At 37.8% G+C, this 24,361-nt stretch overlaps 1 protein-coding gene across 5 annotated transcripts in view; it reads right to left on the bottom strand.

The window, feature by feature from the left end:
• The window catches only part of MTF2 (metal response element binding transcription factor 2), a 57,391-nt gene extending 43,909 nt beyond the window's left edge, over positions 1-13,482 (bottom strand). For 4 of the 5 annotated variants that reach the window (XR_003523384.1, XM_027613759.1, XM_027613766.1 and 1 more), the window contains exon 1: positions 13,212-13,482. Coding sequence is in view for 2 of the 5 variants with exons in the window: in XM_027613759.1 (XP_027469560.1) it covers positions 13,212-13,216 (5 nt within the window). In the remaining 3 variants the exon portion in view is untranslated. The remainder of the gene's footprint in view (positions 1-13,211) is intronic. The other variant, XM_027613783.1, reaches the window with a different exon arrangement.
• Positions 13,483-24,361: the final 10,879 nt, after the last annotated feature.

The following is a 24,361-nucleotide window of genomic DNA, read 5'->3' as shown; positions in this document are numbered from 1 at the left end:
CATCAGGCTCCCTGCTCTGTGGAAAGCCTGCTTCTCCCTCGCCCTCTGCATGCCGCTCCCTCTGCTTGTGCTCTCTCTCTGTGTCAAATAAATAAATAAAATCTTAAAAAAAAAAATTCTTTCCAAAATAAAAGCTGACAACCCAACATCAGTACACTATCTCCATTCTGCCAAAGACAGTTAATGGTTCATGAAAGACAAATAAGAGAGTCTTTGGAAAACTCTTATTGGAATGACACGCAAAAAAAATCCTCTGAGGGAAGAAGTCACCACAGAAATAAAAAAGATAACCCAGAGAAAGAGTATCATAAAAAAAAAAAAAGGAACGACAATGAAGAAAAAGGAGGTAGGAGTATGTACCTAACAGGTTAAGTAAAATGAGTAATATAAACTGTTTACTGAAGTTAACAATTTCAAAGTCACCTACGACCAGAGTTCAAACACCAGACCACCCGGGGTTTAGAAGCGAAGACTAACAGGTTGAGTTTAGCTTACTTTTCTAAAACTTAAGCTTCTTAAGGAAGTCAAAGGGGGTTTTGGGGTGGGAAATATCTTAACATTAATACAAGCTGTTGCTACAAGAATGGAGAAATTGTTGAAACTAAAGGAAAAATAACCTAACCATAAACATTCATAATCTAAGAAACCTACTCTCTTACCTGCATACAGATGATTTAAGTCTGAATCTTCTGTGTAACATGTATGTTAAAAGCTGAATCAAACGATATTTTAGAAATGTATTACCTAAATGACTCCATGTACACAAATGGGATTTGTATTTCAAATCACAACTGAAAGAAAGACTTTTCTTAGTGTCTGCCACAAAGTAGGTACTTAGTAATTGTCTCTTGAATAAATCAGTGAAAGCCTATACTTAACAATATACACATTAGTAAATAAGTCCTCCATCCACCAAGCAAATATGAATGCACATACTATACTATGAATCCTATGAATACATATATTCTACTACACACAGCTCCAAATTTGTTCATGTGTTTAAATATAGAAATAAAAAGCCAAAAAGTCTTCTAAAATTGTACTTAATTTCATCTCACTTGAAGATTGAAACTAAAAGCAGCAGCACAATAGCAGAGTCTCCACCCGGACCTCAAGTTCAGCCTGAGACCTCTAGAATTAAAAATAGTTTAGCCACCTAACAGGTCAGGCAATGACAAAGATGTTTACATTTTCAGCGAGTGTGGCTTTGGCTCTCTTCATGAAATTATAGAAAATATATCTAAATACCTTAAAATTTATGATAAAATTTCAGTTTTATAGAACATTTCTATATATTTAGGCTTTTGCAACAAGCATATAGTATTTTTGTGTTCACAAAAATTTTTATGAACTATAAAAAAAGACTATAACTTTTTTTAAAGATTTTATTTGAGAGATCAAGAGAGCATGAGCAAGGGGGAGGGGCAGAGGGAGAGAGAGAAACAGACTTCCCGCTGAGCAGGGAACCCATCATGGGTCTCCATCCCAGGACCCTGGTCATGACCTGAGCTAAAGGCATACGCTTAAAACCAACTGGGCCACCCAGGCACCCCAGAAAATATTTTAACTTTTAAAAAATTATAAATGAGAGGCTCCTGGGTGGCTCAGTTGGTTAGGCGACTGCCTTCGGTTCAGGTCATGATCCTGGAGTCCCGGGATCAAGTCCCCCATCAGGCTCCCTGCTCAGGAGGGAGTCTGCTTCTCCCTCTGACCCTCCCCCCTTTCATGAGCTCTCTCTCTCCATCTCTCATTCTCGCTCTCTCAAATAAATAAAATCTTAAAAAAAATTATAAATGACACTGTTAGATATAACATATCAAGTATTTTCAGAATGGCAAAGAAATACCATTTAGAGACAGTATTAGATTTCAAGAATGTATTGGATTAAAAAGTTAACTGGTTAAGCCTATTCAACACAATATCCAGTCATCTAAACTATTTGTGCAAATGAAAAACATAATGTCTCCACAATGAGAATTTAATACTAGCTAATATTAGTTTGCAGATTCTTGATGATATATTAGTTGTGAGATGACTAACTTGTATATGTGATGGATAGCAGGTAACTACAGATTTAAAACACCAAAACAAACAATGCCAATAACATACATAAAAACCATAGATAACTGCAAATATTCATGTCTACAACTGGTAAGGTTGATTACAATACATATATGAAACTACACTAACAATTCAGGAGAAAATGAACTGAATGGAAAGTTCAGAATTTTCATTATAATGCTGCAGAATTTGGTCCTAAGACCAGGGAGGAAGAAATAATAAAATTGAGGTATCCTTACTTCAAGCCACTAACTCTGCCCAGAGTTTAAGTTCCAATTCCTAAAAGTATAAACTGGATCTTGGGTAGCAGAGCAGACAGATTAAAGGGCTTGAAAATAGGATCACCTTACTACATAGTGTTTTAACTTTCTCAAGAGCAACCACATCTCATTTTCTCCTAATAATGTCAGAAGATAGAAAGGGGAGAATATTATTCCCTTTAACCAATAAGAAATATGTAACTCAAATAAAATCACTCTCTTGAAGTTCTAAAAATGTCAAGTAATGCTTGATTACATCCCCAAACTCTTGACTCTTAATATATGGTAAACTCCAGCAAGCCACATTGTCTTTTAGACAGAGTTATTCTCGGTATTTGTCATTTGGGATCCTAATTATGAACTGGTCATAAAAAACAGTGTAAGGCCAGAAATACTGTCAGACTTTAACATGTGGTGAAATGAGATTTGTTGCCATTATCAAGCCTCTCATCCATAGTAATATTTAGCCACAAGGCTTTTACTGGCCTAATTTAAGTCTACCGGTAATTTCTAGAAAGGCATTTCTAGAGATGATTCAACTTTGTTACATTTCCTAGGATAGGAATAGCTGGCTGCCCCTGATTTTGACACAAAAACTCAAGGACATCGTCTCTATTTTTACAAAGCTCTGAACTGACAGATGAACTTTGTCCCATATAGCCACAAGACTATTATACCCAGCAGATTTAACATTAATAGTACTGCCTAATGTACAGTCCTAATTCTCCATTTGACACAAAAATGTTCTTTCAAGTTTTTTCAAAATCTAAGATCCAGTCAAAATTCACACATTGTATTCTGTCATGTCTCTTCCCTTTCCTTTAATCTCAACTGTATCCTTGTTTCATTTTAACAGGATATTTTTTGAAGCCAACTGTCTTCTCACTTCTAAGCTGAATGGTAACATGCTATACATTCTGGATTTGTCTTATTGTTTCATGATTAAAGTCGGGTTAAACAGTTTTAGGAAAAACACTAAACTGATGATGCTGTGTGTTTGTTTTGTGTGTGGGTGTGTGACTCCTTCAAAATACTGCATACTCCACAAAGGCAGTATAAATGGCTATGTTGTTCAACAATGTATTTCCAGCATCTAAGACAATGTCCCACATAGGAAGTCCTCAATATTTGTTGAACGAATAAGAAAACGAATTCTCCATAGTATATTTTCTTCAAGAGGGCAACCAATAGATATTTGTTAACTTATGCTTAAGAGGTAATGTTGTTAGGATCCAAAACTATATTAGGATAATGTTTTGAAATTTAGTATAAATCTATTTTCAGCAATAGGTCAGTGCTCTATTTTTGTTTTGTTTCAAGTTTTTATTTAAATTTTAGTTAACATAATAGTATATTAGTTTCTATAATTTAGTGATTCATCACTTACATTTAACACCCAGTGCTCATCACAAGTACCCACCACCCCTGCCCCTCCAGCAACCCTGTTTGTTCTCTATAGCTAAGAGTCTGTTTTATGGTTTGCATCTCTCACTTTTTTTCTATGTTCATCTGTTTTGTTTCCTAGATTCCTCATATGAGTGAAATCATGTGGTATTTGTCTTTCACGGACTGACTTATTTTGCTTAGCATAATACACTCTAGCTCCATTCACATCGTTGCAAATGGCAAGATTTCATTCTTTCTCATGGCTGAGTAATATTCCATTGTGTATCCATTCATCAGTTGATGGGCATTTGGGCTCTTTCCATAATTTGGCTATTGTTGATGCTGCTATAAACATCAGAATGCATGTGTCCCTCTGAATCAGTGTTTTTGTATCCTTTGGGTAATACCTAGTAGTGCAATTGCTGGATCTTAAAGTAGTTCTATTTTTATTTTAAAGATTTTATTTATTTGACAGATAGAGAGAGAGACAGTGAGAGAGGGAACACAAGCAGGGGGAGTGGGAGAGGAAGAAGCAGGCTTCCCGCTGAGCAGAGAGCCAGATGTGGGGTTTGATCCCAGGATCCCAAGATCATGACCTGAGCCGAAGGCAGATGCCTAACGACTGAGCCACCCAGGTGCCCCCAGGTAGTTCTATTTTTAGCTTTTTGAAGAACCTCCATACTGTTTTCCAGAGTGGCTGCACCAGTTTGCATTCCCACCAGCAGTCTAAGAGGGTTCCCCTTTCTCTGCATCCCTGCCAACATCTGTTGCTTCCTGGACTGTTAATTTTAGCCATCTGACAGGTTGTGAGGTGGTATTTTATTTGTAGTTTTGATTTGAATTTCCCGGATGATGAATGATGTTGAGCATCTTTTCATGTGTCTGTTAGCCATCTGTATTCCTTTTTTGGAAAAATGTCTATTCATGTCTTCTGCTCATTTCTTAACTGGACTGTTTTTTTAGGTATTAAGTTCGATAAGTTCTTTATAGATTTTGGATACTAACCCTTCATTAGATAAGTCATTTGCAAATACCTTGTCCCATTCTGAAGGTTGCCCTTTAGTTTTGCTGACTGTTTCCCAGTAGGTAAGTGCTCTGCTCTTAACCAGAGTTGCATAAAATGCTGTCTACCTAATGGAGAATTTGAGAATTGCTATCAAAAAGTCCTCAGATAGTCAACAGAGGGGTTCAAGCACTCATAAAAGATTAAATTAATGTTGAGGACAGGAGGAAATGACACTCTTCTCAATGAAAATTGGTTTATTTTGTTCCTGTATGTTTAGAGCATCTTAGTATTAAAAAACTAATTCTAAACAAAAACCAAAAAACTCTCCTAGGAACAGTAAAGTGGTACATGTGCCAGCCACTCCTCCTCAAGAGAGCTGGAAGTTCAAAATGATTAAGATCTAGTCTCCTGGCCTCTGGGAACTTGAAATCAGGAGAAAGTCGACACTTACATATTTTTCAAAAAGCTAAGGTGCCACACCAAGACATACCTGCAAAGCTATTAATGCACAACAGAAAGTTCTTTTCTTTTAAAAAAATCATTTTTGTTATGTAGAAACCTTCAGAAGCAGGAACTTGGTGGAAGGTCTGTTGGGTCATTCAACTTCTTCACTCAAAAGGTAGGGTTTTATTTCAGAAAAAACAGAAGCTACAAACATGAAATTCCTCAACTTTCTCCCCACTCATCCTTCCCCTAAACCTATTCACAAAAGCATGTACCTAATTCATTTTTTTAACCATTTTATTTTTTATTTTTTTATTATGTTATGTTCGTCACCATACATTACATCGTTAGTTTTTGATGTAGTGTTCCATGATTCATTGTTTGCGTATAACACCCAGTGCTCCATGCAGTACATGCCCTCTTTAACACCGATCACCAGGCTAACCCATCCCCCACCCCCCTTCCCTCTAGAACTCTCAGTTTGTTTCTCAGAGTCCATAGTCTCTCATGGTTCGTCTCCCCCTCCGATTTCCCCCCCTTCATTTTTCCCTTCCTACTATCTTCTTTTTTTTTTTTTAACATATAATGTATCATTTGTTTCAGGGGTACAGGTCTGTGATTTATCAGTCTTACACAATTCATAGCGTTCACCTAATTCACTTCTGTAAGAAGACATGACTCTTCTTCTCTCCAGTATTAGAGAGTAATCTCACATTATCAATTACCTCCTTTCCTTTATTTTTTAATTTTCTTTTTTTATTATGTTATGTTAATCACCATACATTACATCATTAGTTTTTGATGTAGTGTTCTCTGATTGTTTGCGTATAATTTTTTATTTTAAATCTTAACTTTGCTTGATGCAAATCTGCCATAACCAAAATCAAATTAAAAACAAAAACAATAGTCCTTACAAATTATTTCTACATTTTTCTCATTATTTCACCAATAAACCTAAAAAAGTACATTCCACTTAATCCATTACGAATTGACTGTCCTGATTACTTTTAACAATTCCATCAAAGACCTCCAAATGACCAAATGCCAGACAATGCTAATTTCAGTTCTCACCATACTCCATCTTTGTGTAATAACTGATGGTCATGATCTTTTTCTTGAAATTCACTTTCTTTGGTTTCTGAGATACCTATCACCTATAGTAAGTGACTCTTCTTCCACCTTTCTCAGGTTTCCATACTGATTTTTCCTGCCCTGCCAACGCTTTAATATTGGGAGTGGTCTAGGGTTCCCTTCTTTTTTCCTACATGTTCTGCTTGTCTTAGTCATATGCTCCTAATGCTTCACTTAATTTTTTCAAAAAGATTTTATTTATTTTTTGAGAGCGAGAGCGTGAGAGTGAGATAGAGCATGAGCAGGGGAGAGGAAGAAGCAGATTCCCTGCTGAGCAGAGATCCAACTGGGGACTCAACCCAAGGACCCTGGGATCATGACCTGAGCCTAAGGCAGATGCTCAACCGAATGAGCCACCCAGGTGCCCTGCCTCACTTAATTTTTACTTATTATCAATTTCTACATCTCCAGCCCCATCCTGTCTCACAAGCTTCAGACCCTAACTGCCAATTTCCCACTAGATACCTCAACCTGGATTCTCCCAGAACCTTTAACTTAACAAACCTGACATTTTCTTCAAATTCCTCCCCTTTCTCCAGTTAATTCCACTAAGTTAATGCCATTACTGTCTCATGAGTTCTTAATCTAGAAGTATTATTTGATTCTTCCCTCTTCCCTGACCCCCCAAATATTCACCAAGTCCTAATTATTCCTTAAAAATCACCTCTCAAAAATCTCCTACAACCACTGCCTTATTTCTGGTCATTATCAGCTCAGCTCTTGCCTGCATTACTAACATATACTTCCCCAATTGATCTTCCTGCTACCAACCCATCCTTTAATTAATGCACTTTCAATATGCAGTATGGAAAACCTGTTTCAATTACTCCTTTGCCTAAAGAGCTCCAATTGGTTGGTCCTACTGCCTAGAGAAGTCATCAACTAAAGGACAATTTTCACATTTTAACTCTGAAATGTAGATTTGTGTTATAACTGGTGATATAATCACCAACTACCCAGGCAGCATGAGCAAAGTACTCCTCAGTGCCAATGCATATGAATACACTAAGAGCACCAGCATCAAAACACAGAGAATTGGTGTTCACAGCCAATGGGGAGGAAATATGAAAGAAAATACTGAGACATCTTTTATCCATAGAGAAACCAAATGGTTGTGAGAGAAGGTGGGGTACATAGTAAATCAGACATGTTCTGCTGGTTTCCCAAAGTGAGAATCAAGAGTAGACCTGCTGTAGTTAACAATAAATCTGCAATAGGGCGCCTGGGTGGCTCAGTTGTTAAAGTGTCTGCCTTTGGCTCAGGTCATGATCCCAGGGTCCTGGGATCGAGTCCCACAACGGGCTCCCTGCTCGGCGGGAAGCCTGCTTCTTCCTCTCCCACTCCCCCTGTTTGTGTTCCTGCTCTCACTATCTCTCTCTCTGTCAAATAAATAAAATCTTTAAAAAAAAATCTGCAATAGAGCCCAGCACCAATTTTTATATAATTACTTTAATTCTCATACAGATTAGCTTAAGAAATACTGTCACCAATACTCAAGATGACACAAAATTGACAGTGAGGAAACTATGCTACAAAACCGAAAAAATGATTCAGAATCCACACACACAAAAAACCCTACTAGAATAAACCAGATTAGCAAAGTTGCAGAATACAAGATTAATATACAACAATCAAATGCATCTCTATATGCTACCAGTGAATAATCTGAAAATGAAATTAAGGAAAAAATTTCATTTGCAATAGCACCAAAAAAGAACAAAATACTTAGGAATAAATTTAACAACAACAAAAAAATGTAAGGCTTGGGCACCTGGGTGGCTCAGTTGGTTAAGCAACTGCCTTCAGCTCTGGTCATGATCCTGGAGTCCAGTCACAGGATCGAGTCCCACATCCCGCTCAGTGGGGAGTCTGCTTCTCCCTCTGACCCTCTCCCCTCTCATGTTCTCTCTCACTCTCTCTCTCTCAAATAAATAAAGAAAATCTTTAAAATATATATATATAAGGCTTGTACAATGAAAACTACAAAACGAAGAGAAAGCAATTAAATAAAACCTACGTAATCGGAAAAAAGACATCCCATGTTTCTGGATGTTAACATTTTTAAGACGGCAATTTTTCCCAAATCGATCTACAGATTCATTACAATATCTATCAAAATCCCAGGTGTGCCTGTCTTGCAAAAATTGACAGACTACTCCTAAAATTCACATAGAAAAGAAACCCAGAATACCCAAACACTGAAAAAGAAAACCAAAGGACTCATACTTCCCCATTTCAAAAGTTAATACCAAGTAACAGTAATCAAGACATTATAATGCAGGCATAAGGACACATAAATGGAATAAAATTGAGAATCTGGAAACAAATCTTTTCATTTATGTTCAACTGATCTTTGAAAAGACTGTCAAAACAATTCAATGGGAAAGAAGAGTCTTTTTAACAAATGGTTCAGGGAAATTGGTATTCACACCTAAAATAAATGAAACTGGACACCTACCTCACACCACATACAAAAATTAACTCAAAATGGGTCACAAACTAAATGTAAGAGCTGAAATTATATAATTCTTAGGAAAAAAACATAGAAGTAAATCTGTGTCACCCTGTTATGCAACATTTTCTTAGATATGACATCAAAGGCACAAGCCCCGCATCCACTTCTGGCTCCCTGCTTCTCCCTCTCCCTCTGCCTGGTGCTCCCCCTGCTTGTGCTCTCTCTGTCAAATAAATAAATAAAATCTCAAAAAAAAAAAGCATAAGCAAAACAAGAAAAAGGATAAATTAGACTTCATCAAAATTAAAGACTTTTGTGCATCACAGGACATCAAGTTAAGGAACAACCCAAAGAACAGGAGAAAATAATTGCAAACCACACACCTGATAAGGGACTTATATCCAAACCACATGAACAATGCTTACAACTCAACAGTGAAAACATAAATAATCCAATTTTTTTAATGGGCAAAGGACCTGTATAGACAGTTCTCCAAAGAAGGTATACAAAAGGCCAGTAACTACATGGAAAAGATGCTCAACATCATTAGTCATCAGGATAATGCAAATCAAAACCACAATGAGATACCACTGCACACCCATTAGGATGCTTATAACCAAAAAGACAAGTATTGGTAAGGATGTAGAGAAACTGGAACCCTCATAGTTGCTGATGAGACTGTAAGAAGATGCAGGCTCTTTGGAAAACAGTTAGGCAGTTTCTCAAAATGTTAAATACAGAGGTGTCATCTGACCCCGCAATTCCACTCCTGGATATGTATTCAAGAGAAATGAACCCCATGTCCACACAAATCCTGTAAATAAACATTCACTGCAAATAAAAAACTTAACAGCAAAAAGTGGAAACAACCAAATGCCCATCAACTGATGAATGGATTAACAAAATTAAATATATATCCATACAATGAGACATATTTTGGCCACAAAAAGGAATGATACATGCTATAACACGGATGTACCTGAAAACATCATGCTAAGCGAAGAAAGACAGACACAAAAGGCCATATAGTATATGGTTCCATTTATGTGAAATGTCCAGGATAGGCAAAATATAAACACAGAAGATTGGTTAGTGGATGCCAGGGGTAGTGGGAGGGAATAGTGGAAAGTGACTGCTAATGGTTACAGATTTTCATTTTGGGCTGATGAAAATGTTCTGAAATTGGATAGTGGTGATGGTTGCACAACTCTGTGAATATACTAAAAAAATCAGTAAATTGTACCTTAAGACGGTATAAACATGTGAGTTATATACATATGACATATGCATTACCTCAATAAAGTTATTATTTAAAAGTATACGGTTAACATATGTAAATTTTATCTAAAAAGCTTTTTAAAATAATAAAAACAATGGAGGGGAGTGGAGAACGCAGAGATGTAGATGAAACAAGCATGGATACAAAAAAGTTTATTATACTATTCTGTTCACTTTGTACATGTTTTTAAATTTTCCTTAATAAAAAGGTTTTTTAACTGATGTATTAAAAAAACAAGTAATTTAAAAAAAAGTAATCTACTTTCTTAACATCCGTTTTTGTTGCTGTTTGACAAAGGAAACAGAATCATATATTAAAAGATCAGAGAAGGAGCACCTGGGTGGCTCAGTCGGATTAAGCCTCTGACTTGGCTCAGGTCATGATCAGGGTCCTGGTAGGGAGCCCTGAGTTGGGTTCCACATTCAGTGGGGAGTCTGTTTCTCCCTCTCCCTCTGTCGCATCTCCCCCCACTCCCATGTCCTCCCCTCATGCTTGAGCGCAAATAAATAAAATCTTAAAAAAAATAAAAGATCAGAGAAGTTGCTACCTTCTTCATTCTTTTGCAGAGATATGACAGAAGACTAGGTATGAGGCAAAAATGAAGAATACTTCATCTTAAAATGTACAAAGAGAATTTCAATCCTTAGTTCCAAGATATTTCCTTACCCTTGGGTTCCCATGGTTTCCAGGGTTATTAGATGTGACAATTCCTAATAAATGGATGCAATAACCCCTAATACTATGCTGTCTAATACAGCAGCCACTAGCTACATATGGCCATTTAAAACTTAGTTTCAACAAGTTGAAAATTATAAATCCAGCTCTCAGTCACACCAGCTACATGTCTAGTGTTCAGCATCCACATGCAGCTTTGGCTACCATACTGGATAGAGCAGATACAGATCACTGCCATCCGAACAGAAACTTCTATTGAACAGCACTACACCAATACATAAAAAATAGCCACAGAGAAACCTCTACATTATAATTTAGGGTTGTTATACTGCATTTTACTGCAATAAACAAATCCTGAAAAACAAGGAAAACAAAGCATAAAAATATCAACCAAAGAATATCATTCATGGAAGTTCAGACTAACTAAACCAGCAGTTAAATTTTACTTTCCAAACCACCCAGCTACAGATGTTGGCCATGACAACTCCTCAGGTGGAAACTTCCCTGTCTGTTAAAATAGATTATTACTAAATCACCAGTTTCCTAAAGTCAGATATAAAGATTATGCTGAAATAAGAATAAAGCAAATTACCCTTTCAGTCAAGGATCTAATGAAAGGTATATTTATAAATCAATGACATCAAAGAATTTATTGACCCATAGCAAAATACACAAAATAAAATCTCTTTCCAAACTGAGCTTTGAGGCAACCAGCATAATTAAAAAGATCATTAAATATATTTTGTTTCATCTAGAAAAAAAGTTTAACCAGATGATTTCTATACTTCTAGTTCTAAAACTGTGTGTGCATTTCATCCTGATTAGGTATAGATTTCCGTTAATGCCATTAACACGAATACGCAACATCAGGAAACAGGTGCACTCTTAATTCAAATATTTTAGAATATTTTTAGCACTTAAAAAAACTGAAGGTGAGCAAACAAAATGTGAATTCGAATATATTTTTATATTTAGGAACCTAATAAAACAAAAATAGAATTTCACTTTGTAGTCCCTCTCAAGCTATCACTGCAAATGGTTAGAGTGTGACTAACATTCTAAATATCAAGAATGGAATGCTCTATGTTAAAGAAATTTAAAATCTTTCCCTGCCAAAACTGCTGGGCACCTAAACCTGTTAGTCAAAATGGCTCCATGTAAAGCATTTTCAAACCTTTGAAAAGGTCACTTAAGAATTTAAGTACATTTTACTTTACCCTCATAAAATACTTTCAGATTCAGTCTTTGCAATCTACTGCCCAAAACAAAACAAAAAAGGAATTCTCAAGAAAAAATGAAAACATGGAAATTGAAGCCAGCGTGTAGGCAACGTATACAGAAGAGTCACATGGAATTGATGTTGAAGGAGAAAGTTAGTACTACCGGAGCATCTGGAGTCAAATTAAATCAGGCACTATTTACATATTTCTAGTTCTGTACTGACCTCACATGGTGCTTTCTGACGTTATACACAGGCCTACCTAGGTCTGCATATTTTTATTTGTAAACGGTTCTAACTTTTAACAGTTAACATTAACATTAATAAATAATGTTAATTAACATTAACAAAGTTAAATGTTTTAAAGAATAGAATAACATTCCATATCCCTTTTCCATTGTTCACGAACCCTCTCTGTTCGTCAAATCACCCCGATAAATCCATCTGTTCCCTCTAGTTGCTTCCAAAGAAAAATTCTAGCAACCAAAGACACCAGATTGTAAAACACACACTCAGAGTTAAGAGTTCTGGCACTACCAAAATATGTTAAGAAATCTTGGCAAATCAGTTAAAATCCTTTGAACCATAATTACCTCAGTTGTAAAAATGAATAATACATATCTACATTCGAGGAGGGATGAGTTAGATTTCATTGTGCGCTCCAAATATAAGGTGTCTCTCTCCCATCTCACACTTTCCCTCCCTTCTCCCCTTTAAAGCTTTCAGGGTTTGCTTCCAGGCTCCATTTAGTGTTTCCCTTATCCACGTACTCCATCCTGCCCTTCTACTCTAGCCCCTTACTCCAATTCCATACAATTCCACCACCCTCTGGTTCCAAGCGGCTACTTCCCTTTGCGCCCCCTAAGGTCCCAGGCAGCCCCTTCACTCAGCTCCCCACGTCTCCCTCAGTCCGCATTTCCTAACGGCTCCTCCCCTCGGTTCCCCACCCCCTCATCACCAGGTTCATCCTGCCCCTCCAACCGTCTCCCGCCCCCAGGTTCCTTCCTGCCCCTCCAAACACAGCTTCCCCGTCTCAACGTTTCATCTTGGTCCTCCAACCGACTTCCCCAATGCCTTGCTCGCTCCCTATTTTCTCCAACACCTAAATGACTACTCCATTCTATCCATTCTTTTCAACATATACATAAATGCAAGGGACCCACATACACACACTGGAAATCCCACCCCCACTTCGATCCTCCATCTTTCCCTTTTATACTTGCTTCCTTTCTTCCTTCTCCCTCCCGCCCCCACCTCCTCCGGAAGAGCCTGGTTCCCAGGCCAAGGTCTCTCACCTCATTCGGTCACTTCAGTGGTGCCAACCGCTTCATACAGGAAAAAACAACCAATCACGTCCCCTTGGGCGCTTCCCCTGCGAGTCCAAGCACTTACTGGGCACCCGCCCCACCGGGACCCCGCACACGCACACGCACAAACCGAGGTCCTGGGGACGAGGGTTGGGAGTAGAGTGAGCCTTCTTACACCGGCCTCAAACACAGCCCACTTCGCTACAGCCCTTCGCCATTTTGGTTTCCCGCGGACTGCCGGTGCATTCTGGGAGCGCGGAGCGACTCCGGTGCCGAATGGCAGCTCTCCAGGGCTGCGAGGGGCGGGGACTGTGCAGCGAGCGCGGAAGAACACCGCGCTCTGCGTCCCTGTCCGAAGCTGAACAAAGAAGGACTCTTTAACGTAGCGGTGGGGCTAACTCCTTCCGCCGCCGGCGCTAACACAATAGTGATCGCTGCTCTCCTGGCGATGGCTTGTGTTAGCGCTGTTTCTCATATACAGGAAGGCGTCGTGTCCAGTCTGCGCTATGCTTTTTTTTTTTTTCCGGAAAAATGCGACGGTGCTCTCTACATCTTGTCTTGCTGATTGACTGTCATTACCTTAGATAAAGCACATTTCTTCTATCTTCACCTTGAGGCCTGCTGTTCGAATTTCCTTCAGCGAGGAGACCCTGGATGTCAAAATTAAATTTTGCTGTGCGATTATTATCCAGTCCCAAATTCCTTTTCAGGAGCTCCTTGCATAGAAGATTTTCGGACATTTTATTCCTTGACAATGAAAGGTTTTTCTGTGTATCTGCTTTGCAATCATTCCTAATTGTAATGAAATCTGAGAATAATCCCGTGCAAGGTGATTTATTTTAGGATTACAGAACTTTTTTCATATTAGGGCAGACCCTTAGCCTGCCAATATACTGCTGCAGACCGGAAGTCCAAGTGACAAATTGGAAGAACATGCTTGTCTCTGACTTGCGCTTAGATACAACCCAACTCCTCTGAGAGCCACCTGGGGTACCTTTGTTTATAACTTTGTCAAAATATTTTTAAAATTATTTTATGGTTTTGTCTCATTACATAACAGGGATAATTAATACAAGGAGAAATTAATACATGTTTTTTCTCTCTCTGAAGAAGTACATCTTGGGCCTAAACTCACTTTGTTCATATTTCAAAAGGGATTCCCCAGCCCATAATCTCAGATTTGGCAAATAAATATTCATTCCATCCACACCTTTCAATATTTTAAATAATTTAGTCATACTCTTCCACTCCTTTGCTTCTCCTAATAATTCTAATCGAATTTAAGTCTGTCTTACTACATCCTCTATCTGCTACCTTTCAGGTTTCACTTTCTCTGAATTCTATTATAAAGTAGTTTCTCATAAATTCCTCTTCCATGCCTTTAACACTTTTGGTTGAGAAGAGTTTTGACTTAAAAAAAGTAGATACAGTCCAAAAATGGATAAAGATATTACACAAACAGGTATATTTGCTGTGCAGCAAAACCTAATCATAGAACATAAGTTCTGGAGAACATTTGGTCTAAGTTCTCCTCAGTGTTTCTCTCAAGGGGTGATCAAGCCACAACTTCAACATCTTCAGTAGTTCAAAGCTCAGAGACAGTCATTTCAATTTCAAAAATGCTAGTAATTAGAAAATTCTTCCACCTATAAATGTACAATCTACCTTCTTATGATTCCCATTTACTGGTCTAACTTTTGTCCTCTTTAGCCACATGATAGTATTCTAATCCCTTATACATTACAGAAGCAATGATGCCTATTAAAAAAAAAGCTTGTCATTTTTCTTTTTAAACACACAGATGCAAAAGTGCATCAATTTAATTTAAGGAAACCAGGTGCTCAGGGTATCATAGGCACTGAGGGAGTCATAGTAAAATATAAAGAACACCCATAACTGGGGGCTTAGAAATTTCAGTTAACTAAGCAACATGCAATAGAGTAGGACTTTATGTAGATGTGGGTATTATCTACGTGTATCTGTGGGACCAGGTGAACCTAGGATCCTCTTCTGCCATGTTCCCCAGAGATCTTGGATTAGGACTTTATAAAAAGAAATAAATGTCAAATTTACTGTTGTTTATTTATATCATAGTCATTAGGATTGTTCTGGTTCTCCTCTCTTCCAGACACAGTAAAATTGCACTTCTTGCTTCCTTGAAGTTAGGCATGGCCATGTATCTTGCTTTTACCAATAAAATAGGAGGAGAGTGATGTGTATCATTTCCCAGGACAAGCTTTAAGAGGCAGAGGCACTTTCCCTTACCCCCTGTTGTGGTGATGATGGAACCATGTGTTAAAATAGAACATCTATCACTTCAGGTCCCTAAATGACTACAATAAGCCAAAACTAGAGTTGTGCAACCATCACCACAATCTAGTTTTAAAAACATTTCTACCACCCCAAAAATATTCATTTTGCCCATTTGTAATCAATCACTGTTCCCATTCCCAACCCCAGGCAATGTTATCTGTCTCTGTAGATTTGTCTTTTCTCGTCATTTTATATAAATGGACTCCTATAATATATAGTCTTTTGATCCGGCTTGTTTCACTCATCAAAACATTTTTGAGGCCCATCCATGTTGTACCACATGTCTGTAGTTCTTTCTTTTGTATTGCTGAATAGTGTTCCATTGTGTGAATGTACTATATTTTGCTTTATCCTCTCACCAGTTGATGCACCTTTGAATTATTTCCAATTTTTGGCTGTGTAATGCTGCTGTGAAAATTTGTGTACAAGTCTTTGTGTAGATACTTGTTTTTATTTTTCTTGGATAGACTCCTAGAGTGGAATTGCTGTGTTGTATGAGACATTTATGTTTACTTTTTTAAGGTAACATGTAAGCAATGCATGAGGGTTTCAACTTCTCCACATCCTCATCAATACTTGATATTGTCTGTCTTATTTAAACTGAAGGTTGAGTTATTTAACTTTCTGCCATGACCTAACTATACTACCTTCAACCTAGCAAAACCATTCCCCAGTCAAATGTATGATTTATCCTACCTCTGAGGAGATTTCTTACAAACTCTTTCATCTTTTACTAACAGAACTCAGAGTTCCCCTTCTCTCTGTCTCTGTGTGTCTCTCTCTCCCTCCCTCCTTTACTCCCTAAATGCTGAATGAATGTCATCTTGTTTTTTGATTATGTTTCTATTTATACAAAAAATCAAAGAACAATTGTCTCCAGTGGGAGTGAAGTGGTTTCTCATTGTGGTTTCAATTTTTATTTTCTTAATGGCTAACGATGTTGAGCATCTTTTCATGTACTTATTAGCTAGCCATTCTTATATCTTTGGTAAAGCATACATTCAAATCTTTTACCCATTTTTTAACTGGACTGTTTGTCTTCTTATTATCAAGTTATAAGGTCTTTACATATCCTGGATACAAGTCCTTTACCAGATACATGATTTGCAAATATTTGCTCCCACTCTTTGATTTGTCTTTTCATTTTCTTAATGGTGGTATCTTTTGAAGCTCAAAAAAATTTTCTTTAAGTTTTGATTAAATCCAATTTATCTTTTTTTAAATGCCATATGCTTTAGATGTAATATCTTAGAACTCTTCGCCTGACCCAAGATCATAAACATTTTCTATTGTTTTTTCTAGAAATTTTATAAGTTAGCTCTTAATAGTTTATGATTCATTTGAGTTAATTTTTGTGTACACTATGAGGTATGGGTCTATATTCATCTTTTTGCATATGCATACTCAACTGGAGGAAATAAAATTTTGTCGTATTAAGCCACTGCAATTTGGAATTGTCTGCCATCCAGCATATTTTTTTATGTATCACTTATTCTGACTGATACAACCTAGATATGTTAATATGGTACAGAACTCAGTAATAACATTAAACTCTCTACTATAATCAGAACCCAAACTAAAAAATATGAAAATTTGAGCAGAATATTCAAAACATTACATAATTCTCAATATTTAACGTTGAAAAGTCACAGGGAATGTTATAAAATACTTTATTTATAAACCTAAAAGCTCCCAATTATTAGCTATTACTCTCTCATGGCAAGGGGCTAGAAGACCTTCAACATTGTTCATTGTACAGAGGTAGAAATGCAAATCATCAGACAAGTCAGAGAGTGTGTCCTCGTAGTTTGCTTTCTTAAGTCTAGAAAGGGAGGTAGAACTGAAACAGCAAAAGAAAAATGAATGTTTCCATAATAATCAAATAAAAAGGATTTGTTAAAATCCCTTTTTTTTCCAAATTTTATTTTATTATGTTATGTTAGTCACCATACAGTACATCATTAGTTTTTGATGTAGTGTTCCATGATTCATTGTTTGCATATAACACCCAGTGCTCCATGCAGAATGTGCCCTATTTAATGCCCATCACCAGGCTAACCCGTCCCCCCAGCCCCCTCCCCTCTAGAACCCTCAGTTTGTTTCTCAGAGTCCATAGTCTCTCATGGTTCGTCTCCCCCTCTGATTCCCCCCCTTCATTTTTCCCTTTCTACTATCTTTTTCTTCTTCTTCTTCTTCTTCTTCTTCTTCTTCTTCTTCTTCTTCTTCTTCTTCTTCTTCTTCTTCTTCTTCTTCTTTTAACATATAATGTATTATTTGTTTCCGAGGTACAGGTCTGTGATTCATCAGTCTTACACAATTCACTGCGCTCACCATAACACATACCCTCCCCAATATCCATCACCCAGCCTCCCCACTCCTCCCACCCCCCACCACTCCTGCAACCTTCAGTTTGTTTCCTGAGATTAAGAGTCTCTTATGGTTTGTCTCCCTCTCTGGTTTTATCTTGTTTCATTTTTCCTCCTTTCCCCTATGATCCTCTGTCTTGTTTCTCAAATTCCTCATATCAGTGAGATCATAGGATGCTTGTCTTTCTCTGATTGACTCACTTCGCTTAGCATAATACCATCTAGTTCCATCCACGTCATTGCAAATGTCAAGATTTCAGGTTTTTGATGGCTGCTTAATATTCCACTGTGTGTGTGTGTGTGTGTGTGTGTGTGTGTGTGTGTGTGTGTACCATATCTTCTTTATCCATTCATCTGTTGATGGACATCTTGGCTCTTTCCATAGTTTGGCTATTGTGGACATTGTTGCTATAAACATTGGGGTGCATGTACCCCTTTGGACCACTACATTTGTATCTTTGGGGTAAATACCTAGTAGTAAAATTGCTGGGTCATAGGGTAGCTCTATTTTCAACTTTTTAAGGAAACTCCATACTGTTTCCCAGAGTGGGTGCACCAGCTTGCATTCCCACCAACAGTGTAGGAGGGTTCCCCTTTCTCCGCATCCTTGCCAACATCAGTCGTTTCCTGACTTGTTAATTTTAGCCATTCTGACTGGTGTGAGGTGGTATCTCATTGAGGTTTTGATTTGAATTTCCCTGATGCCGAGTGATGCTGAACACTTTTTCATGTGTCTGTTGGCCATTTGGATATCTTCTTTGCAGAGATGTCTGTTCAAGTCTTCTGCCCATTTTTTGATTGGATTATCTGTTCTTTGGGTGTTGAGTTTGATAAGTTCCTTATAGATTTTGGATACTAGCCCTTTATCTGATACGTCATTTGCAAATATCTTCTCCCATTCTGTCAGTTGTCTTTTGGTTTTGTTGGCTGTTTCCTTTGTCGTACAAAAGCTTTTTATCTTGATGAAGCCCCAATAGTTTATTTTTGCCCTTGCTTCCCTTGCCTTTGGCGATGTGTCTCGGAAGAAGTTGCTGTGGCTGAGATTGAAGAGGTTGCTGCCTGTGTTCTCCTCAAGGATTTTGATGGATTCCTGTCTCACATTTAGGTCTTTCATCCATTTTGAGTCTGTTTTTGTGTGTGGTGTAAGGAAATGGTCCAGTTTCATTCTTCTGCATGTGGCTGTCCAATTTTCCCAACACCATTTGTTGAAGAGACTGTCTTTTTTCCACTGGACATTCTTTCCTGCTTTGTTGAAGATTAGTTGACCATAGAGTTGAGGGTTCATATCTGGGTTCTCCGTTCTGTTCCACTGATCAATGTGTCTGTTTTTGTGCCAGTACCATGCTGTCTTGATGATTACAGCTTTGTAATAGAGCTTGAAGTCCAGAATTGTGATGCCACCAGCTTGGTTTTCCTTTTTAACATTCCTCTGACTATTCAGGGTCTTTTCTGGTTCCATACAAGTTTTAGGATTATTTGTTCCATTTCTTTGAAAAAAGGTGATGGTATTTTGATAGGAAAATCCCTTTTCTTTTTATCCAAAGCTTAAACATCTATATATAACAATAACACCACTTTTAAAAACCAGCTATTTGTTGTAAAAAGTAAATACAATTGACCCTTAAACAATGGGTTAGGGACACCAACCCCATCCCCACCCTGCACAGTCAAAAATCCATTGTATAACATTTACTCCCAAAAAACTTAACTACTGTGCTAGCTTTGGCAGCACGTATCCCAAAACATTTAACTACTAACAGCTTACTGTTAACTGGAATCCTTACCAATAACCATATCTTATATGTTATGTGTAGTATATACTGTATTGTTACAATAAAGTAAGCTAGAGAAAATAAAATGTTATCAAGAAAATCATTAGGGGCATCTGGGTGGCTCTGTCAGTTAAGCTTCTGCCTTGGGCTCAGGTCACAATCTCCAGGTCCTGGGATCAAGCCCTGTGTGTCACTTCCAGCTCAGCAGGGAGTCCGCTTCTCTCTCTCTCTCTCCCTCTGCCCCTCCCCACTTGTTCTCTTTCTTTCTCTCTCTCTCTCTCAAATAAATAAATAAAATCTTTAAAAAAAATAAAAAGAAATGGGGCACTTGGGTGCCTCAGTGGGGTAAGCGTCCAACTCTTATTCTCGAGTCAGGTCATAATCTCAGGGTCGTGAGATCCATGTTCAGTGGGGAGTCTGCTCGAGTTTTTTTCTCCCTCTCCCTCTGCCCCTACCCCCACCTCTCTCTCTCTCTCTCTCTCTCTCTCAAATAAAAAAATACAAATCTAAAAAAAAAAGTGCATTTTCAGCAGCCTCCTGCAGTGTGCACAGCTTCCCCAGAGCTGGGATCCTGTAGTACATGCACTTTCCTCAGGCTTGTCAAATCATCTTCATTCTACCCCAACCCCAAAAGAATTTGCATGTGCTGCCATCAAATGATATTTGTGCTGTCTTGGCAGTCAGAAATTTAAGGTGAGTGATTAAAAAGTGTGTGTGCAGTCAAAACAAATCACTCAAGAGTCATAAGAGCTAGGTTTTAATTCCCGTTTCCACATACCTGCTTATAACACAAGCTTTGGAAGATTAAATCATCAAAATTTGGGGGAAGGGAGAAGAGAGAGAGAGAGAGAATTATATACAATAGTAAGAAAGATAAACTATTTTGTCTATCTTCACACTGCTATTTTGCCCACTGAACATTCAAAGATGTGGACAAGGTAAGACAGCATGAAGTGAGAGGCAGAGAAACAGAAGTAGAAATCCCGAAGGACTGAAGACCTCAGGTGCTAGCCAACCTTTGTCACTTTATTAGCTGAGTGATCTTAAGCAATCACTAAACTCTCACAGTCTGACTTTTTCTGTGGGCTCAATGGGGAGGCTAAGAATATCAACATTAAATCTTTATCACACAGAATAAATGAAATGGTATGTGTAAAAGTGCTTTTTTTTCCTCTTACAGCAATTATTACATATTTGACTCCCCTGATTCAACTTCAAGCTCTTTGAGGGCTGGAGGGCATTATTCTTCTTTATTTCCCTGTTCCTGGAAACATCTGGACCACAGAGTAATCCTTACAATAAATAAATTTTAAAATGGATATTTATTTAACAACGTTAAATATGAACAATGGATCGTGGATCACCACATCAAAAACTAATGATGTATTGTATGGTGACTAACATAACAATAAAATTTTTAAAAAACAATGTTAAATATGTTCTTCTATATGTGGAGAACTATTCTGTATACTGTTCAGGACAGAATAAAAAAAGCAATAATACATATCCACAAAGCAGGCTGGAAGATTTAGGGTCTAGAGATAGTGATATTAATAAGTAATTAAGATACAAATCTATAAAAATGTGAGGTGTGATATATTCTAGGAATGAGAACAAATTTAGCGGAACCTAGCATGAAGCATATAAACAAGGATGGAAAGATGGATGGATGTTATTGTGAGAGACCCCATATGACAAGTGGTATATTGGTCAAGACTTTTTTGATTGCAACAGTGATGTCTGCGAACTTGCCTTGGTTTTGCCTGGAAACAGAAACTAGAAAGATATCAGGATCTTCCATCTCAATCTCTCTCAGTCTCTCCCTTTTCCCCCTTCTCTCTCTCCCTCTCTTCCTCTCCTATTTCTGCTTCTCTTGGAATGGTGTTTTCACTTTCTTCTTCTGCAGATGTCCTTCTCTGTTTAGTAGGAAACAGGGCATTCAGCAAGGCTACATATTACTATAGTAACCAGTTAAGAGAAAGGACTTTTCTCCCTCTATCTTTTTTCCCCATCCTTACTCCCCACCTTTAGAGTTCTAGGAAGGAAGGAAGGAAGGAAATAAAAAAGAAAGAAAGAAAGAAGGAAAGAGCGGAAGGGAAGGGAAGGGAAGGGAAGGGAAGGAAAGAAAGGAAAGGAAGACCCAGGGAAATATTCCAATGGACTAGGCTTGGGTCACATGCCCAAACTGGACCAGATGTTACAGACAAGAAGATGAGCTATTATGTTCAGCAAAAATTGGATCAGTGCCCATCCTTGCAGCCAAAGAAGTGAAGTTTTCTATCAGCTGCCACCACAAGAAGCACATAATTGGAGTGGAAGAGAAGGTGTTTCCTCCCAAAATTGTTGCTATTCTGGGCTGCCAAAATACTTTAAGTCTACTAATGTGCAATGAAGTTTGTGCTTCCATTATAATAGCAGTAATAATAATGTTGATAATAACATTTATTGAATGTTTACCCCTTGCCAAGATGTATGAAAAGTACTTTACAAATGATATTTCATTTAATTTTCCCAACTACCCTAAGAAAAAAATAGTAATTCCTACTTTACAGATAGAGCAACAGAGACACAAAGAAGATAAACAAATTATCCAAAGTCACACCCAGTAAGTGCAGATTTAAATGCAGTTTTGTTTGACTTTGTAACCACTATTTAACCACTATTCTATATAGAAAAGAGAGTTTAAGATAAATCCATCCTTCAGAAATATCTCTCTAGTGCGGTGTGGAAATTGGATTCAAGATGGGAAGTACTGCAAATAAAGAAGCCACTGCAACTGTCCAGTTGAGTAATGGGTGAATGCTTGGAGATAGAAAAAGAAGGCACTCTCAAGACAGAAGGAGATAACAACAAAACTTAGCAGTCATTGGAAGAGATATGTGAAAGAGTGAATTGATTTAAGAATAATCTTTGAGGTTTGTGGCTTGAGTGAAATGAGAGATGATGACTGTGTTTCTTTCTTCTTCCCTCTCTCCTTTCTTCCCTACTTCATTTTAACATAAGGTGGCTGATTTTTATTTTTTTTTATTTTTTTATTTTTTAAAGATTTTATTTATTTGACAGAGATAACAAGAGCAGGAACACAAGCAGGGGGAGTGGGAGAGGGAGAAGCAGGCTTCCCGCTGAGCAGGGAGCCCGATGTGGGGCTCGATCCCAGGACCCTGGGATCATGACCTGAGCCGAAGGCAGACGCTTAACGACTGAGCCACCCAGGCGCCCAAGGTGGCTGATTTTTAAATTAACCAAGACAAATAATAAAATACGTGGAACAATTTAAAGGAAAAACTAATGAAATAAGTTCTGAAGAAGTTGAATTTAAGTTGCCCACAGAATATTAAAATGAGTATGTCCAGTGGACAGCTGGAGCCCAAGAAAGGAGTGGGCTAGTATTAGATGGAAAACTACACACTTAATCAGCCCTTAGTACTCCAATCCAAACTGCTTCATTAATATTCTTCCCTGACTCTCTTATGCCAGGAATAAGAGGTTGGCACAATTAGTAATTATAATTGAAGCAGAATAAAATCTTAGGTAATCAAATTTAATTTCATAAAATTTTCTTTTTTTATAAAGATTTTATTTATTTATTTGAGAGAAAGAATGAGAGAGAGAGAGAGAGAGAGCACATGAGAGGGGGGAGGGTCAGAGGGAGAAGCAGACTCCCTGCCGAGCAGGGAGCCCGATGCGGGACTCGATCCCGGGACTCCAGGATCATAACCTGAGCCGAAGGCAGTCGCTTAACCAACTGAGCCACCCAGGTGCCCTATAAAATTTGCATATTAAAGTAGAGTATCTGCAGGATTGCTGATAGGAAGACAAGAATGAGCAAATAGTGTTTGTGGATTTTGTTTCACCTTTGTCATCAGTTTATAATAAATGTAGAGTTTGAGTACCTGGTTGGCTTAGTCGGTGGAGTGTGTGGCTCTTGATCTTAGGGTTGTAAGTTTGAGCCCCATATTGAGTGTAGAGTTTACTTAAAAACAAAATCTTTACAATAATAATAATAAATGTAGAGTTTATGGTTATCTGTAAGTGGTAAGATTTTTTTCTTTGTTGTGCTTGTCCCTATTTCTTAATTTTCCTGCTCTTCTAATAATTAAAATGTTATTTAAAACTCATACACTGCAGCAATATAGATTTTTGGTCATGTGACCCATGAAAAAATTAAATGCTGCCAGGGGCATTAGAAAGCTCCAAGGCTGTCAAAACCTGGGCTCCTTGGGGAGCTCTCCAGGGTACTGGACTGCCTCTCCTGAGCAGTGAACCAGATCTTTGTGTTTCACTTCTGACTTATTTGCCCTTGGTGTACATTGAATCCTGCCTTTCTGATTAAATGGCTATCTTAACTATGTCTTAACTAGCAACTTAGTTCTCTAAGTGAGTTCCCAACAGGCTTTAACTGTTAATTGTATGCTGATGCCTAAAAAATCTACAGAGCCAGTAATTTTCTTCCCAGCCAAATTCATCTGTTCCGTTTCTACTACCATTAGCCTTCACTAATTTGTTTGACAAATACTGTTGAGTATAAACAGATATTGTAAAATGCAAAATTATAAAACTTCTAGAAAAGATAACATAGGAAGAAATTTTTTTAAGATTTTTATTTATTTATTTGAGAGAGAGTGAGAGTGAGAGAGATCACAGAGGGAGAGGGAGAAGCAGAGTCACCACTGAGCAGGGAGCCCAA

This window comes from Zalophus californianus, chromosome 4 (genome assembly GCF_009762305.2).
Source record: "Zalophus californianus isolate mZalCal1 chromosome 4, mZalCal1.pri.v2, whole genome shotgun sequence".
In the NCBI taxonomy this organism is placed as follows: domain Eukaryota; kingdom Metazoa; phylum Chordata; class Mammalia; order Carnivora; family Otariidae; genus Zalophus; species Zalophus californianus.
Note: the sequence above shows the minus strand (reverse complement) of the source record. Positions and strands in the feature narration are given on the sequence as shown.